General features: G+C 63.5%; 1 protein-coding gene across 1 annotated transcript; it reads left to right on the forward strand.

Annotated features, from left to right (window-relative positions):
• Window positions 1–51: 51 nt before the first annotated feature.
• On the forward strand, window positions 52–9380 carry DQX1 (DEAQ-box RNA dependent ATPase 1). Its single transcript, XM_053257877.1, is given in 13 exon segments — window positions 52–200; window positions 524–900; window positions 3610–3803; window positions 5254–5653; window positions 5973–6218; window positions 6762–6861; window positions 6949–7107; window positions 7202–7393; window positions 7818–7943; window positions 8052–8242; window positions 8747–8842; window positions 8844–8938; window positions 9040–9380. Coding segments are annotated over 13 exon segments (2517 nt in total). The 5' UTR covers window position 52; the 3' UTR covers window positions 9233–9380.
• Window positions 9381–15894: the final 6514 nt, after the last annotated feature.

Genomic DNA, 15894 nt, shown 5'->3' on the forward strand with positions numbered 1-15894 from the left:
TCTAGGACGCCGGGAGGACCGGCTCTTCCGGCCGGGGCGGGGCTGGGTCTCTATGCGCACAAGCCCCGCCCCTGGCCAGGTATGGGTGACGTCGCGGGGTGGGCGCTGCTGGGCCGGAAGTGCCCCTCGCCCGGGGAGGGGCCACGTGACCAGCCCTCCACCACACGCCCCGCCCTCCGCTCCTGGGCCGGACGCAACAGGTGAGCCCGCGGCCCGAGGGTGGGCGCAGAGCCCCGCCCACCCGGGCAGCACTCGGCGGCTGACGTGTCCGGGAGCACCTGCCCGCCCCCCCCCCGCGCAGAGCCCCCCCCCACCCCGGGGCCAAGCCGGAGCCCACCAACCCCCGCCCAGCTGCCGGTGGGGGTCGCGGAGAGGCAGCCCCCCCGCAGCAGCCCCCGCCCCGCACTGCTGCCCGCCTGCGAGGCAGGGTGAGGAGGGGCCTGGCCAGGGGAGTGGGCGGGGGTCCCCCGCCGCCCCCCGCCCCCGGCGCAGCTCTCCCCCTGACCCGCCTTCCCCCGCGCAGGTGTCCCGGGAGAGGCTGCCCACCCAGCCCGCTGGGTCCCGGGTCCCATGGAGGCAGCCGATGGCCCCCCCCGCCTGGCAGATGGGCTGGGCTCCCTCCTGGGGGAGGACGAGGAGGAGGAGGAGGAGGAGGAGGAGGAGAGCCGCCGCCGCCGCCGCCGCCATCCCGCGGAAGGCTCGCCTGTGGGCTGCCCCGACGGGGACCTGGAGGTGAACCCCTACGACGGGCTGCCCTTCTCCTCCCGCTACTATGAGCTGCTGGGCCAGCGCCGCAGCCTCCCCATCTGGGCGGCCAAGTACGTCTTCATGGAGCACCTGGAGGGGACCAGCGGCATCGTCCTGGTCTCTGGGGAGCCGGGCACCGGCAAGAGCACTCAGGTGAGGAGGAGGAGGAGGAGGAGGAGGCCAGGCCTGGGGGGCTGAGGGGGGGCTTCTCTGAGCTGCTTCCTGCTGAGTCCGACCCCCGTCTGGTGTGGGCTGTGGGGACTGGCAGCAGCCATGCAGGGGCCTGGGCAGAGAAGGGCCAGCCTTCATCAGCCCTGCTGCCGCCAAAGACCCAGTTCAGGCCACTGATGCTGCCCGAGAGTGGCTGCAGGGCTGTCTGCCTGTTGCAGGGGGCCTCTGATCTGAGGTGGCCAGTTGGCACAGGTGGTGGCCGTGGTTTGTTAGCATGGCTGGGGCCTCTTTTCTTCCTCCCAATGTAAGTCGGCTTTTCTGGTTGTAGCCCTAGGTCTTAACACACACAACAAAGCATAATAAAACATAAGGGCTTAAAACATAATCATCCTGCTTAAAGAAAAACACATGACATAAGACAGTGAAAAAAACATAATGATGAGCTAAAGAGCATGCATGGAAATAAAAAGAGAGATAATCCTGAATACCTGACTGCAGTTGCAGCTCTGATAGGTGCAACTCAAATAAGAGGCTAGTCCTGGAAGGGCCGCTTAGCCAGGTGTGGAGCAGGACCAGGGGCGTAGCAGGGGAGAGGGGCCCCTGTCCATCCCTCTCTCTGGTGGCCCCCCAGAGTGAGGGAGATAACGAAGAAAATGGGGAGGGATGGAGCTGGAGGGCCCTCAGGAGTGGGGGCCCCATGTTCTTTGAACCCTCTCGCTCAGTTGTAGCTACGCCCCTTCCTGCAGCTACAGTTCTCTTCCAAATTTTAAAAGACTAACCGGCTCTTCCTCCCTTGAATTCAGGGGTATCTCCAGAGCTAAGTTTTGGGGGCACAACTTCTCAGTGGGAGGTGATGGGTGTAAGGGCCCCCCTGACTGGGCAAGGGCCACCCCCTTCCTTACACCTGCCTGCACTGAGCAGCTGGGCCTTGGCGGGGGGCGGTTGAATTAGGCAAACTAGACACAGGCCAGCAATTACCCAACAACAAAAGGGTGGTTTGTTTGAACAGCAGGATCAGGGCCTGGATTTGCAAGGAGTGAAGGGAAAGAGAGGTTAACACCCCACCCCACAACCAGATCAAAAGAGAGCCAAGGCACTCCCAATGGAGGGGGCTGCGGAACCCCCCGGGGAGCAGAGCGCCACTCTCCGTCCGTGCGGGCAGGGTCTCTCTCTGCCACTGTCAGGTTTTCGGGGCCCGTACCACGCCTTAGTCACTCACAGCCGGGTTCCAACCCACGGTGGCCACCCCTGCGACAGCCTTGGTGGTGGGAGAGCTGTGTAGGGCAGCTGCAGGCGTGTGTGTGTGGCTGGGCCAGTGAAGAGCAGCCTTTCCTGGCTGGCGTCTCCCAGCCTCGCTGCTTGGGGACTGTCCGGCAGAGGAAAGCAGCCTTTGGCCTGGGCGGGGCCCCTGTGCATTCCTCCTCCCTGGCTTCCTCTGAGCCCAGCTCCGGGCAAGGGAGGGCAGAGTCCCTGCCTGCCAGGCTGCACCGGGGCTGGGGTGTGTGTGTGCGTGTGGGGGGGGGTGTCCCGGAGGCTGCGCTGAGCCTTGTCATTCTCCCCCCCCCAGTCCAATGAAACCTGCTTGCCGGGTGGGGAGAGGAGGGGCCGGAGCAGCGGAAGCCCCCCCTTGACGCTCAAGCCAGGGAGCCAGGCCACGCGTGGCTGGGCCAGTCAAGGCTCGCTGCTGCTGCTGCTGCTGCTGGCGGCACCCTTCTGGCAGAGCTGGGCTTTGTGGCCTGAAGTTCACTCTCGCAGGAGGCCCGGCTGCTTCTCCACGGGGCTCTGTCTAGCGGTTGTGGGCTGCAGCAGTGAGCCCGGCCATTGCTAGATCCAGCCCCACAAGGCAGTTCGGCTACTCGGGGGGGGGGGCTCGGAGTGATGTCATGCTCGAGTGTCTCCCTGGGTTGCAGCACGAGCAGAAGTCTCTTTCGGCTGGCAGAGGTTGCCCATCTTATGGCTGGAGAGCAGCCAGCGTGGATGGAGGCAGCCGCAACCCCCCCCCCACCCCCAAGCCTGTGGCTGAGCTGCCCCCTCAATGTGCCCCCCCACCCCCTGGCCCTTTCCAAAGGAGTCCACTGTGGACGCTTGGCCTCTGCCTGGGACGTCCCTCTGGAAGGTGCTGGAAGGGAGGCCTCCTTGGGCCTGCGGAGTGTCCTCTCCCCAGCCACCGTCCCGCACACAGGGGCCCTCCCTCTCTCCAGCCAGGGGGCCCAAGCCGTCCTGCTGGCTTCCTCCCTCTTGTTGTGACTGCAGCCCTGACCCCCTGCACTTCTCTCAGCTGCACTCCTTGGGGAAAGACACCGGCCGGGCAGCCTTTGTGGGGCCTGCTGGCTGGCTGGCTGGCTGGCTGGCTGTCCCCATCCTCCTGGGAGGCAGGCCGGCCGCCGTGGTCCCCATCGTTTCCCAGGTGAGGAGTGGGGGCGAAGATCTCCCCGCAGGGGGCGGCCGTGAGCCTTGGGCCTGGGCTGCCCAAGGGCACGGTTGCTGCCGCCCATTCGCCAGACCCCACTCCCTCTTGGGGCTCTCCGTGGGGAGCCCTTCCACCCTCTTCGTCTCTCTCTTGGAGGCACCCTGGGCAGCACTGCCCAACCAGCCGCTGATGGGGTGGGGGGGCCAGGGTGAGAGGGAGCAGAGGGGGAAGGGGGCCCTCCCTCGCCGCCTCCTTCCTTCCTTCCTTCCTTCCCTCCCCAGGTGCCCCAGTGGTGCGCGGAGCATGCCCTCTCCCTGCAGTTTGCCCACGGCCAAGTGGTCTGCACTCAGCCCCATAGCCTGGCTGCCCTGAGCCTGGCGCTGCGTGTGGCAGACGAAATGGACCTCAACGTGGGCCACGAGGTTGGCTACTGTGTCCCCTACGAGGACTGCTGCACTTCAGAGACTCTGCTCAGGTGAGGCGGCGCCCCTGTGCTGCTGGGAGGAGGAGGATCCCGCCCTCTGGGGCCTGGCTTGTCTCCTGCTGCTGGAGCTCCTGCAGCCCACACACCGGGCCCGTGCGCTGCAGAGGCCGGCCGGATCGAGGCTTCCGCCTGGCCTCAGCAGCCTTGGGATGAGCCAGCGGCGGGTGGGCAGTTCAGCGCTGCCCTCTCCCTCCTCCTCCTCAGAGGGCCCCTTTGGACGCAGAGCCACACTGCCTGCAGGCTGACTGTTTGTCAGGTAGAGCTAGCCACACGGTTCTACATGGCTGGCCTGCAGGCAGCGGGGCTCTCGGGTGGGGTGTGTGTGTGTGTGGGACCAGCTGCTCCACGCTCTGCTCCTTGAGCTCTTTAGGTTCTGGCTCTAGTTAGTGGGAGTTTTCTTTTTAAAAGGGCATTTCTGTGCCGGGGGGCATCTGTTTCCTGATACGCTCCCTTCTTGTTCCCTTGGAGATTCTGCATGCTGTCCTGTCCAAAACGTTGCCTAACTGCTGCCTGACCCCACTCGTGCGGACTGGAGTATCCGGGGAGGTGGCAGGAGCGAGGGGCTAGGACCCTGTTGCGGCCTTCCCACAGCAGACCCCTCTGCTCTCCCGTCAAAGAAAGGGACTTGACCCCACCGGCCTGGCTGCAAAGGATTACTCAGGGCTTGCCCAGTTCTGTCTGTAGCCTGCTGGCCACTGAGAGGGGCAGGAGCGGGACCCCTCCTCTCAGGTCAGGCAGGCTGCCTCCTGTCGCGGCTGCCTCGGAGGAAGCCCCAAGCCCTGCTCTTCCCGGGGCCCCAATTGGGGGGGGGGCGGCGGCACTGCTGCCTGCCTGGGCTCCCCAGCCTCCTTGTTTAGGGGACCTCCTGTGGGGAGACGGCAGGGCCCCACCCCACGCAGAGGGCAAGAGCCTGCCATTGGGATCCTTCTCCCCAGCCCAGCCTGGGCGAAGGTAGTGCTGAAGGGGTCAAGAGAGCAGCCGGGGTCTGCTGATCCGGGGGCCGAGGGGGAGCCAGAGATTCGCCTCTGGAGGAAGGAGAGGAGCCAGCCTCAGGCTCCCTGCAATTTGTCCGTTCCTTCGTTTATACTAGCTGGGCCAGGCAAAAAGAGCCTCTCGCTGCCGGGCCCACTGCTGCCGCTTCCCCTCTCGCTGTGGCTTCCCCTCCCAGCCCGCTGCCTGCCCGGCTTCTTCCATCCCCTGCCTGCCCTGGCCGCTGTCCCCTGCCGTTTTGTCCTCCCGCTGTTCCGCCCGCCCCATGGCTAGCCTCTCCAGCAGCTCTCCGAAGTCCCGCGACTGGAGCTGCCACACGTGGGATTAGGCGCGGGGTCGGGGGGGGGGTCCGCCTTGGAGATGCCGAGGTGCCGCCTGACTCCAAAGGCTCTGGGCGGCGGTGGGGGGGGGCAGGCCGTGCCGCTGACCACAGGCCGCCTCTGGGCTGCAGGTTCTGCTCGGACGAGGTCCTGCTGCGCGAGATGACTTCGGACCCGCTGCTGCGGCAGTACGGGGTGCTGGTGCTGGACGAGGCCCAGGAGCGCACGGTGCCCACCGACCTCCTGCTGGGGCTGCTGAAGGACGCCCAGCGGCAGCGGCCAGAGCTGCGCCTGGTGGTGGTGACGGAGCCCTTGCTGGAGGCACCGCTGCGCCGCTTCTGCCGGGACGCCCCCGTGGTGCGGGTCCCGGGGCTCGGCCCAGCCCCACGCCTGGCCTACAGGGAGCCGCCGCTGCTGCCCGAGGGGCGCCTGCCAGCCGCCTGCCAGGCTGTACTGGAGCTGCACCAGCAGCAGCAGCAGCAGCAGGAGGAGGAGGCTGGCGACGTGATGGTCTTCGTGGCCAGCGAACAGGTGGGGCGGCTGGCGTGAGGAAGCCGCTGCTGGCCCTGCCCAGGAAAGGGGCCGGGCGGGGAGGGAGCGAGAGGGAAGAGGGGGCGCTGAGTGGGGGGGGCTCGGATCGCGGGGCGGGGCGGTGGGGGGGCAGGGGGGGGCCCTGCAGCGCCTGCAGGTGTGCTCGGGGAAAGCGCTCTGCAGGGGCCGGGGGAGTGGTGTGTGTCCCCCCCCCATGATCTACTGTGGGGCTCCTTCCGTGGCTGCTTCTGGGTGTGGAGGGGGGTGGCTTTGCTCACACCCACCTTGGTTGCTGAGAGGTCCTTTCTCCCCATGCCAGGAGATCAGCGAATGCTGCGCAGCGATCCGTGGGGGGGTCCTTGCTCTGGATCCCAGTCTGGGCCCCCTCCTGGTGCTGCCCCTACACTCCGGCGTGGGGCGGGAGGTCCAGAAAATGTACGAGCCCCTGCAGCCGGCTGCTGGGTCTGGGGCCCGCAGGGTGATCGTCACCCACTGGCTGGCAGACGCGGCCTTCTCGGTGGGGAGTGTGAGGCACGTCATCGACGGCGGGATGGAGCTGCGCAGTGTGAGTCGCCGGGGGTGTGTGTGTGTATCTTTCTACAGGCCCCGCCCTGCACGCACTTTATGGAGCATTGTAAGCAGGGGGACAGACGGGTCTCTGCCCCGAGGAACTTGCCATCTGTGTGTGGGCAGTGGGGAAGGCCCCAGAGGATGGGGAGGGGGGGCCATAGCAGAGCAGCTCTGGGTGGGCCGGAGGCGCCTGGCGGCATCGCTCCCTGGGCAGCCCCCAGGCCTGGCTGGCTGGCCTCCTTTCCGCAGTGGCGGGCCATTGGGAGCTCCGGGGAGTTGTAATTGCCCCCCCACACACACACACAGGGCCGATGGGTGCCTTCTCCCCACCCAGCCCCTGCTCCTCGGAGAGGTTCTGCTTGGGGCCCTTGGGGCCTCTTCTTGGCCACCAAGAGCCACCGCTGGGGCCTCCTCTGCTCCTCCTCAGAAGGGGTTTGCATCTTGTCGCGGGGAGTCCCGTGTGCTAGGTGGGTCGGCCCTGCCTTCGGGCCCGGAGCGAAGCAGCCTGCCCGCCTCACCTCCAGCTCTCTCCTGACAGGTCTACAACCCACAGATCCGGGCCGAGGCTCAGGGGTTGCGCCCTATAAGCCAAAGGCAGGCAGAGGCTCGGCGGCTGCGGGCAGCAGGGAGCCCCCCAGGTGAGCCCTCCCGGGCCTTGTGGGGCTGGGCTGCAGGCCCCGCGGCCCCACCCGCCCTGCTCTGCCCTTCCTCTGCTCTGCCCCCAGGGTCCTGCCTCCGCCTCTACTCAGAGTCGTCCTACTCGCAGAGCTTCCCGCTCCTCCCTCCGGCCCCCGTGACCGAAGCCAGCCTCAGCCGCCTGGTCCTCCTGCTCAAGCGGCTGGACATCGCGGACATGGGACAGTGTGACTTCCTGGACCGGCCAGGTGTGGGCCCGTGAGCTGGGCTGCTGGGGGGCGGGAGGGGAGGAGGCCGCTTGATGTGCCCCCTTGATTCTCCCGCCCCTCTGTCCCTGCCCAGCCCCCGAGTCGCTGATGCAGGCTCTGGAGGACTTGGACTACTTGGCCGCCCTGGACGACGACGGGAACCTCTCCGAGGTGGGCATCATCATGTCCGAGTTCCCGCTCGACCCCCAGCTGGCCAAGGCCCTCCTGGCCTCTTGCGAGTTCGACTGCGTCCACGAGATGCTGACGCTGGCTGCCATGCTGACAGGTACGGCCCACCTGGGGCCTCGTCCCGCCTCACGGCTGTCAGGCAAGCCAGCCACATGGAGGGGGGGCGGGGGGGGGAGCTTGCTCCTGGGGTGTGAATCCGGATCTCCTCCTCATCAGCCTCGGTGCTTCTCAGGCCTCCAGAGTGGCTGTTGCTGTGGAGTGATTGGTGCTCTCTCTAACTAACAAGGCCAGCAGCTGCCTTGGGGGTCTGTGAGCAAAGGCGTGTGGGGCAGCTGGGCTGGGCAGCCCTTTGCAGCCCAGAGCCCGCACTGGACCCATTGCCAGCCCCGTGCAGTCCTCTCTGGCCCCCAGCAAGTCCTCCTTGGCAGGGGTGCGAGCAAGAGGGCCTCCTGCTGGGCAGCCCCTCCCTCCCTCCCGCGCCCTCCCCGCTGACCTGGGCTCGTCTCTCCCTCTCCCTGCAGCTGGGCCCTGCTTCGTGCCTCCGGCCGGGCGCTGGGAGGAGGCGGTGGCCGCGCGGCAGCAAGGCCTGCTGCACCCGGCCGGAGACCACTTCACCCTCATCAACGTCTTCCACGCCTTCCAGCAGCGTAAGGGCCTCCTGGGGCCGGGGCCGGGGGGGGGGGGGACCCTTGCCGCCTGGGGGCTGCCTGTCCCTGGGCTCACACCCGCCCTCCCGCCCTCCCTCCTGCCCGCAGAGAGCGACCCGGAGAGCTGGTGCCGCCAGCATGCGGTGAGTGAGGCCACGCTGCGGCTGGCGGGCGCCGTGAGGGCAGAGCTGCTGGAGGTCATGCAGAGGATCGAGCTGCCCATCTCCCCGCCAGCCTTTGGCACAGACCGCAACGTCCTCTCTCTCAAGCAGGCCCTCATCTCGGGCTTCTTCCTCAAGGTAGGGGCCCGGCCCCATCTAGGAGGGAGGGAGGAGGGGGCAGAAGCCAGACTCAGGTGGCAGGCTGGGACCCCTCTGGACCCACACCGTCCCTGCAGCAGCAGCAGCAGCGCCCTCTTGTGCTTGGATCGCTCAGCAGCACCTCTCTGCACGTGGGGGGTGGGGGTGAAGGGCCGCCCGAAGGGAGCCAGGTCTCTCCTGGGTGGGGGGAGGAGAGCCGGGGGGAGGAGAGCCGGGGGGGGGGGCCTGCCAAGTGGCTTCCGCTTCCCAGCCCAGGAGGGAGCAGCTCTGCTCCCTGCCAGCCACGAGCTTCCTGGAGGCAGAACCGCCTGCCTTGTGTGAAGGGGCCCCGTGCAGAGTCAGCCCCCCCCCCCCCCCGCTCACAGAAGAGGCTGGAAACTGAACCTGGGCCTTGACTCCTGAGCTGTGGCTCGTGGCGGGGGGGGGGAGCGGCTGGCTGGCTCTCTCTGACCTGCTCTCCCCCCCCCCCCCGCTCGGCTGCAGGTGGCTCAAGATATGGACGGCTCCGGCAACTACCTGCTCCTGACCCATAAACATGTGGCCCAGCTACCCCCCAGCTGCTGCTACCGGCTGCGCCGCCCCCCCCCTGCGCCCTCCCCCCTGGCTGCTCTACCACGAGTTCACCATCTCGCAGGACAACTGCCTCAGCATCGTCTCAGAGATCCAGCCGGAGATGTGAGCCTTGGCGGGGGCGGGGGGGGGGCGCAGCTGCAGCCTGTCTCCTCCAGGCCGGCCCGCCCGTCTGCCCCTCCCCACCAACGCTTCTCTCCCCCCAGGCTGGCAGAACTGGCCCCCCAGTACTACCTGAGCAACTTGCCCCCCAGCGAGAGCCGGGACCTGCTCATGGAGCTGCGCGAGAAGCTGGCGGCGGAGGAGGAGGAGGCCGAGCTCTTGCCTGTGCCGGAAGGCGAACTGCCCCCAGCCCCCAAAGCCCCCAAGGAGGGGGAGGACGCCTGCGTGCTGCAGTGAGCCAGGAGCCTGGCTGGCTGGGATTAGCCCCACGCCCAGAAATCTGGTGCCCCTTGGCAGGAGCGGAGGAGCCTGGCCCCCCGGCCCCTCCTGGCTCTGCGCTGCTGTTGCCTTGGAGCAGGGCCTGGGCTGTTCCTGGGGGCAGGAGGAGGGGCCCCTGAGAGCCCCAGCGGGCCTGAGGCCCCGGCCCCTCCTGGCTGGGGAGAAGAGGGGGCGGAGTGGGCAGCTGCCCAGAGCGGCTGCTTGGGGTCTGGACAGCTTCTGGCTGGGGCGGGCAGCTGGCAGGAGGGGCAGGCCAGCACCTAGGCATCCTCCGGGCACGTGGGCTGGCGGAGGGATGCAGGCAGGTGGCGGGGGGGTGGGCCCCCAAGCCCGGGTGCTTTGGGATTAGGGCTGCTTCTGTATGGCTGGGCCCTTGGCGCCAGAGGGGACGGGACCCCAGTCTTGTGCTGTCACCCATAAAAAGGTTTTCCTATTGCCTGCCTGCCTGCCTGCCTGCTTTCCTTGTGGGCATCCCTCCCAGTTCCTGCTGCTGTCTGGTTCGGATCTGCTGCCCTTTGCTGGGGCTGGACTGATCTTCTGGGTGTGCGCTGGCCGGGGCGCAGCCCTTCCCGCGCAGAACGGCGCTCTCCTGTGCTCGGGGGCTGAGCGGCTGCGCCTCGGGAGGGAAGGCTGCCTTCTCCAGCAGAGGCCGGGGGGAGGAGGAGCGGGGCAGGGGAGGCTCTCGGGTGGGAGCCTCGCCGGTTGCAGCCCCAGGCGGGACTTGAGCCGCAGCAACCCGTGGCTTGCTGGTCAGCCCAGCAGGAAGGAGGCTGGTGCCGCGCCGAGAAGCGCTGGCTGTTGGTCCCGGAGAAGAGAAAGCTGCCGCCTGAAAGTCGGGCGAAGTGTGCCCTAAAGCGGGGGGGCGGGGGGCGGGTGTCATCGCAGAGAGAGAGAGAGAGCTCGGCCCCTCTGGCAGCAGGAGACCCCGAGGCGAGGCCGGCTGCTCTTTCTGGGCCCCGGCCCTGAGCGGCGCCCGCTACGTCCCGCGCCCCTCTCTCCGCGGCTGCAGCAAGGCCAGGCCCACCGCGCGGCGCGCTCCCCGCCCCCCCCCCCCGCGCGCGGAGCTCTCCCTCTTCTTTCGGGGGTCTGGCTTCAAGGCCGCAGCCTGCTCTCGGCTGGCCCTTCCTGCGCCTGCGGGGCCCCCCCGCCGCGCCAGCCTCCTGGAGGTGCGAGGAGAGGTCGAGCAGGTCCTTGCGTGAAACCGGCACGCAGGTCGACTCCCGGGCGGGGGGGGGGGCGGCGGCGGCGGCGGCTTCTTGTGCTCTGCGCCGGCTCCCGCGCCCAAGCGGCCCGCTGCGTCCTTGGCGGGGCCAGGAGAGCGCGGGCCTCACCCAGCATCTGGCCGCGGGGTCAGGGTGACGCCGGGGGCGCTGGCGCCGGCCCCACGGCGGCTGGCGATGCGTGGGCGCGCCGGGCTTTGGCAGCGGGCCCGGTCCTCCAGGGGTGCGCCTTGGCTTGGCTGCGGGCTGGGTCAGGGCATCGGCTCCTGGGAGGCTGGCGGGGAAGGAGCCCAGCGGGGGCGGGGGGTTGCCGCAGAAAGGCCTGCCTGGGTGGGGGAGGAGGAAGCCCCCTGCGGGGATCTGGGGCACTCCCGGCTGAGGAGGAAGGACGTTCCGCCCGGTCCGAGCCGCAGCTTCCTTTCCCGGTGGCCGCCAAAGCCCCGGGGGGGAGGAGTGGGGCAGCCCCTTGGAATGCCCCAGAGCAGCCGCAGCAGCAGCCGCCTAATGGGGGTAGAAGGAGAGGAGGGCCCCGCCCGGAAGCTCCGGAGTCGCCACCTGGGCAGTTCAGGACAGGAACCGGGGGGCTAGAAGAGCCCTGACCCATTGAGGAGGCAAAGCAGCGGGAAGGTGGAATCCCCTGAGCAGGAGGCCATGCTTTCCCTCAGAAGGTCCGTCTTTGACTTCTCTCATGGATTAGAGTGTCTAGTCGTTGCGGGCACTCTGCACATGATCAGAGGTTTTCTTACCAGCTCAAATGTGTTCCAGAGGCACAATGGAGAGTTTTCACAATGGAGGAAAGTAAGAACTGGGGTTACCCAAGGATTTGTACTGGGTCCGGTGCTTTTTAATATATTCATAAATGATCCAGAAGTAGGTATAAGCAGCGAGGTGGCCAAATTTGCAGATGATACCAAACTCTTCCGGGTAGTGAAATCCAAAACGGATTGTGAGGAGCTCCAAAAGGATCTCTCCAAACTGGGCGAGTGGGTGACAAAATGGCAAATGCGGTTCAATGTTAGCAAGTGTAAAGTGATGCACATTGGGACGAAAAACCCCAACTTCAAGTATATGCTGATGGGATCTGAGCTGTCGGTGACTGACCAGGAGAGGGATCTTGGGGTGGTGGTGGACAGCTCGTTGAAAGGGTCAACTCAATGTGCGGCAGCTGTAAAAAAGGCCAATTCCATGCTTGGGATCACTAGGAAGGGGACTGAAAATAAAACTGCTAATGTTATAATGCCCTTATAGAAAACAATGGTGCGACCACACTTGGAGTACTGCGTACAGTTCTGGTCACTACATCTTTAAAAGGACATTGTTGAACTGGAGAAGGTGCAGAAGAGGGCAACCAAGATGATCAGGGGCCTGGAGCACCTTTCTTATGAGGCAAGACTACATCACCTGGGGTTTAGAAAAGAGACGACTGCGGGGAGACACGATAGAGGTCTATGAAATCATGCATGGTGTGGAGAAAGGGGGGGGAGAGATAAATTTTTCTCCCTCTCATATAACACTAGAACCAGGGGCCATCCCATGAAATTGATTGCCGGGAAATCTAGGACCAAGAAACGGAAGCACTTTTCCACACAACACATAATCCACTTGTGGAATTCTCTGCCACAAGATGTGGTGACAGCCAACAACCTGGATGGCTTGAAGAAGGGTTTGGATCACTTCATGGAGGAGAGGTTGATTGATGGCTACTAGTCGGAGGGCTATAGGCCACCTCCAGTCTCAGAGGCAGGATGCCTCTGAGTACCAGTTGCAGGGGAGTAATGGCAGGAGAGAGGGCACGCCCTCAACTCCTGTCTGTGGCTTCCAGCGGCATCTGGTGGGCCACTGTGCGAAACAGGATGCTGGACTAGATGGGCCTTCTTGGGCCTGATCCAGCAGGGCTGTTCTTATTCCCCTTGAAGCTTTTAGCTAAATTTCCTCAAACTCTCTTTTCGTCTCCCTTATTGTCACCTTGCATTTCTTGTGCTAGAGTTTGTGTTCCTTTCTGTTCTCCCCATCTCAGGGGAGGCTCTGAAGTGCCCTCCCCACCATGAGCAGCAGGCTCCTTTCCCTGAGTGGCCCTGGGGGCTTGTGGAGGAGGCCAATGGTTTGTGGATGAAGAAGTCCTTGCCTGAGAGCAAGCAGAGCCAAGGGGTTTGCTGGGCCAAGCCATTCGCTCGGGGTGGGGGTGGGGCTCTCCTGCTCTTCCAGCCAGGGCCGTAACTACTATCAGGCAAGGGGAGGGGAGGCAGCTGCCTGGGGGCCCCCACGCCTCGAGGGCCCCCCCCCGAGGCAAGTCACATGACTCCCCCAAACCCTCAGAGCTTCTTTCATTGTGATCCTTCCTTCGTGTTTCTTCCTTCGACCTGGCTAGTATCTCTCTCTCTGTCTCTCGACCCTGCCTCCCTGCCTCCCTCCTTGCCTCCCTCCTTGTGTGTGTGTGTGTGTGTGTGTGTGTGTATCAGCGAGGGGCCCATTTTAAAATTTTGTCTCTGGGCCCACTCCAGCCTTCTTACGCCCCTGCTTCCAGCCCTTTCTGCCTGCAAAGGATGCCCAGAGAGTCAGTCCCACTGCTGAGGTGGGCTACCGTCTGGGGCTCCTAATTGGGGCTGCGGAGCTGGGCTACCAGTTGGGCTACCATGAGGCCCCAGGCCGACTCCTGACCCCAGTCCTGCTGCTGATCCTTGGGGGGGGGTGGCTTGCAGAGTGGCAGTAGCCAAAGTTTCTGCAGTCCCTCCCAGAGCCAGAAATGGCCTCCAGCAATATGATTAGCAGGAACCGCTTGACTTAAAGTGCCCACACATGCAAAACTGGAAAGGTCTTCTCTCTCTACACCACAATGGCGGGGAGGAAGCCGCCTGCGTGCCCGCCCGAGGACAAGCTCTCACTCTGGGTCATAGAAAGTGGGAGTTCTCTGGAAGTTCTGCTGACGTCACGGTGTTCCCCCCCAGGCAGCCCCCAGGGCGGGCTCCCCCCCCCCGCCCCCCGCCTCGCCCACCACTGCCCTTGGAGCACATGAGACATTTCCTTTCTTGGGGCCGGTGTCCTATCTGTGCCTCACAGCTTCAGTACTTTTCAAAAGCCGTATCTCTGATCTCGAACACGCTGAACCACAGAACTTGTCGGAAAGCCGCTTGAGAAGCACGAAGCAGGCTGCTCTGAAATGCAAGCCACAACTGAGAGGAGGCCTGTTCCAAGAAGAGGCGGCATCAGAATAGGGGCTGGGCTTTGCAGCACTGCCCGGATCAGCCCCTATCCCTTGCCTGGGGAGGCCTGGAGAGGGCCCTTTACACTCTCCCGGGTGGGGAAAGGCCTGGATGGTCCTGCACTAAGAGGCTTTTCCCAACAGGGTGCAAAGCTGCTGCAGCTGCAGCAAAAACAAGGAAGGGTCTTGGACCTCAAATATCTGACTTTTGCAGAAGGGGACACAACTGAGTTCTTGGCTGGTTCTGCTGCCTGCCCTCTGAGGAGACCACGCGGCTGCCACCTTGGGATTGTTGGGATGTGGTGATTTGCCTCTTACTCTCAGGAGGAGAGCTGGTCTTGTGGGAGCAAGCAGGAAAGGTCTCCTTTGCTAAGCAGGGTCCACCTTGGTTTGCATTTGAATGGGGGACTCCATGTGTGAGCACTGAAGGAAGGGGATTGAAAATAAAACGGCTAACATTATAATGCCCTTATACAAAATGATGGTGTGGCCACACACGGAGTACTGCGTACAATTCTGGTCCCCACATCTCAAAAAGGACATTGTAGAATTGGGAAAGGTGCAGAAGAGGGCAACCAAGATGATCAGGGGCCTGGAGCACCTTCCTTATGAGGCAAGGCTACAACACCTGGGGCTTTTTAGTTTAGAAAAGGCTGCAGGGAGACATGAGAGAGGTCTATAAAACCATGCATGGTGTGGAGAGAGAGAGATTCTTTTCCCTCTCACACAACACTAGAACCAGGGGTCATCCAATTAAATTGATGGCCAGGAAATCTAGGACCAACCAACGAAAGTACTTTTTCACACAACACATAATCCACTTGTGGAATTCTCTGCCACAAGATGTGGTGACAGCCAACAACCTGGATGGCTTGAAGAAGGGTTTGGATCACTTCATGGAGGAGAGGTCTATCAACGGCTACTAGTCGGAGGGCTGTGGGCCACCTCCAGTCTCAAAGGCAGGATGCCTCTGAGTCCCAGTTGCAGGGGAGTAACAGCAGGCGGGAGGGCATGCCCTCAACTCCTGCCTGTAGGATTTCCAGCGGCATCTGGTGGGCCACTGTGTGAAACAGGATGCTAGACTAGATGGGCTTCCTTGGGCCTGATCCATCAGGGCTGTTCTTATGTTCTTTTTCGCCTTAGGGGAAGGGGCCGCTCTGGGAAGAACACCTGCCTGTTTGATGCAGAAGGTTCCAAGTTCCCTCCCTGGCAGCATCTCCAAGATTGGGCTGAGAGAAACTCCGGTATGTAACCTTGAAGAATATGCATAAGACAAATATTTATATACTGTTTTTCATCAAAAGTTCCCTAAGCGGTTTACATAGATATAAATAATTAAAAATAGCTCCCTGTCCCCAAAGGGCTCACAATCTAAAAAAGAAACAGCCACTGGAGGGATGTTGTGCTGGGGATGGATAGGGCCAGCTGCTCCCCTTTGCAAAATACAGAGAATCACCATTCTTAAAAGATGCGTCTTTGCTCAGTTAGCAAGGATAAGCCACTGCCAGTCTGTGTAGACAATCCTGGGTTAGATGGACCAATGGTCTGACTTGGAATATGGCAGCCTCCAATATCCCTATGATCATACTTGCCTCAGGGATAATCTTTGAACAGGTACCAAAATGTTCATCAGGTGGATTACCAGTAATTGCCCTTCCTAATTTTTATGTATTTATACACTTCTATTCCACTCTTCCTCCAAGGAGCTCAGAACGTTGTACATAGTTATTTCTATTCTCACAACAACCCTGTGAGGTGGGTTAGGCTGAGAGATACGTGACTGGCCCTGAGTCACCCAGTGAGTTTCATGGTTGAATGGGGATTCAAACTCAGGGCTTCCTGGTTGTAGCCCAACACTCTAACCACTACGCTATGCTGGCTAATGAGCCCAAAGGAGGCACAGCTGCCTCTCCTCAGAGCTCCATTCGCTTCTCTCTCCTGCCCCTGCGTTAATGAGAGCCACACTGCTTGCAGGCTGGCTGTTCATCAGGTAGAGATGTGTGGTTAACTGTGCAGTTTTACCTGACAAATGGCCAGCCTGCAGGCAGTGCAGGGTGGGAGAGAAGGGAGCAAGCAGTAGTCCAGGAAGGAGAAGCTGCTGTGTCTCCTTTGGTGCCACCCCCACTCCCTAGGAACCTAGGAAGCTGCCATATACTGAGTCGGCCCCTTGGCCCATCTGGCTCAGTATTGTTTACACAGAT

The sequence above is a fragment of the Hemicordylus capensis genome, chromosome 5 (assembly GCF_027244095.1).
Source record: "Hemicordylus capensis ecotype Gifberg chromosome 5, rHemCap1.1.pri, whole genome shotgun sequence".
In the NCBI taxonomy this organism is placed as follows: Eukaryota; Metazoa; Chordata; class Lepidosauria; order Squamata; family Cordylidae; genus Hemicordylus; species Hemicordylus capensis.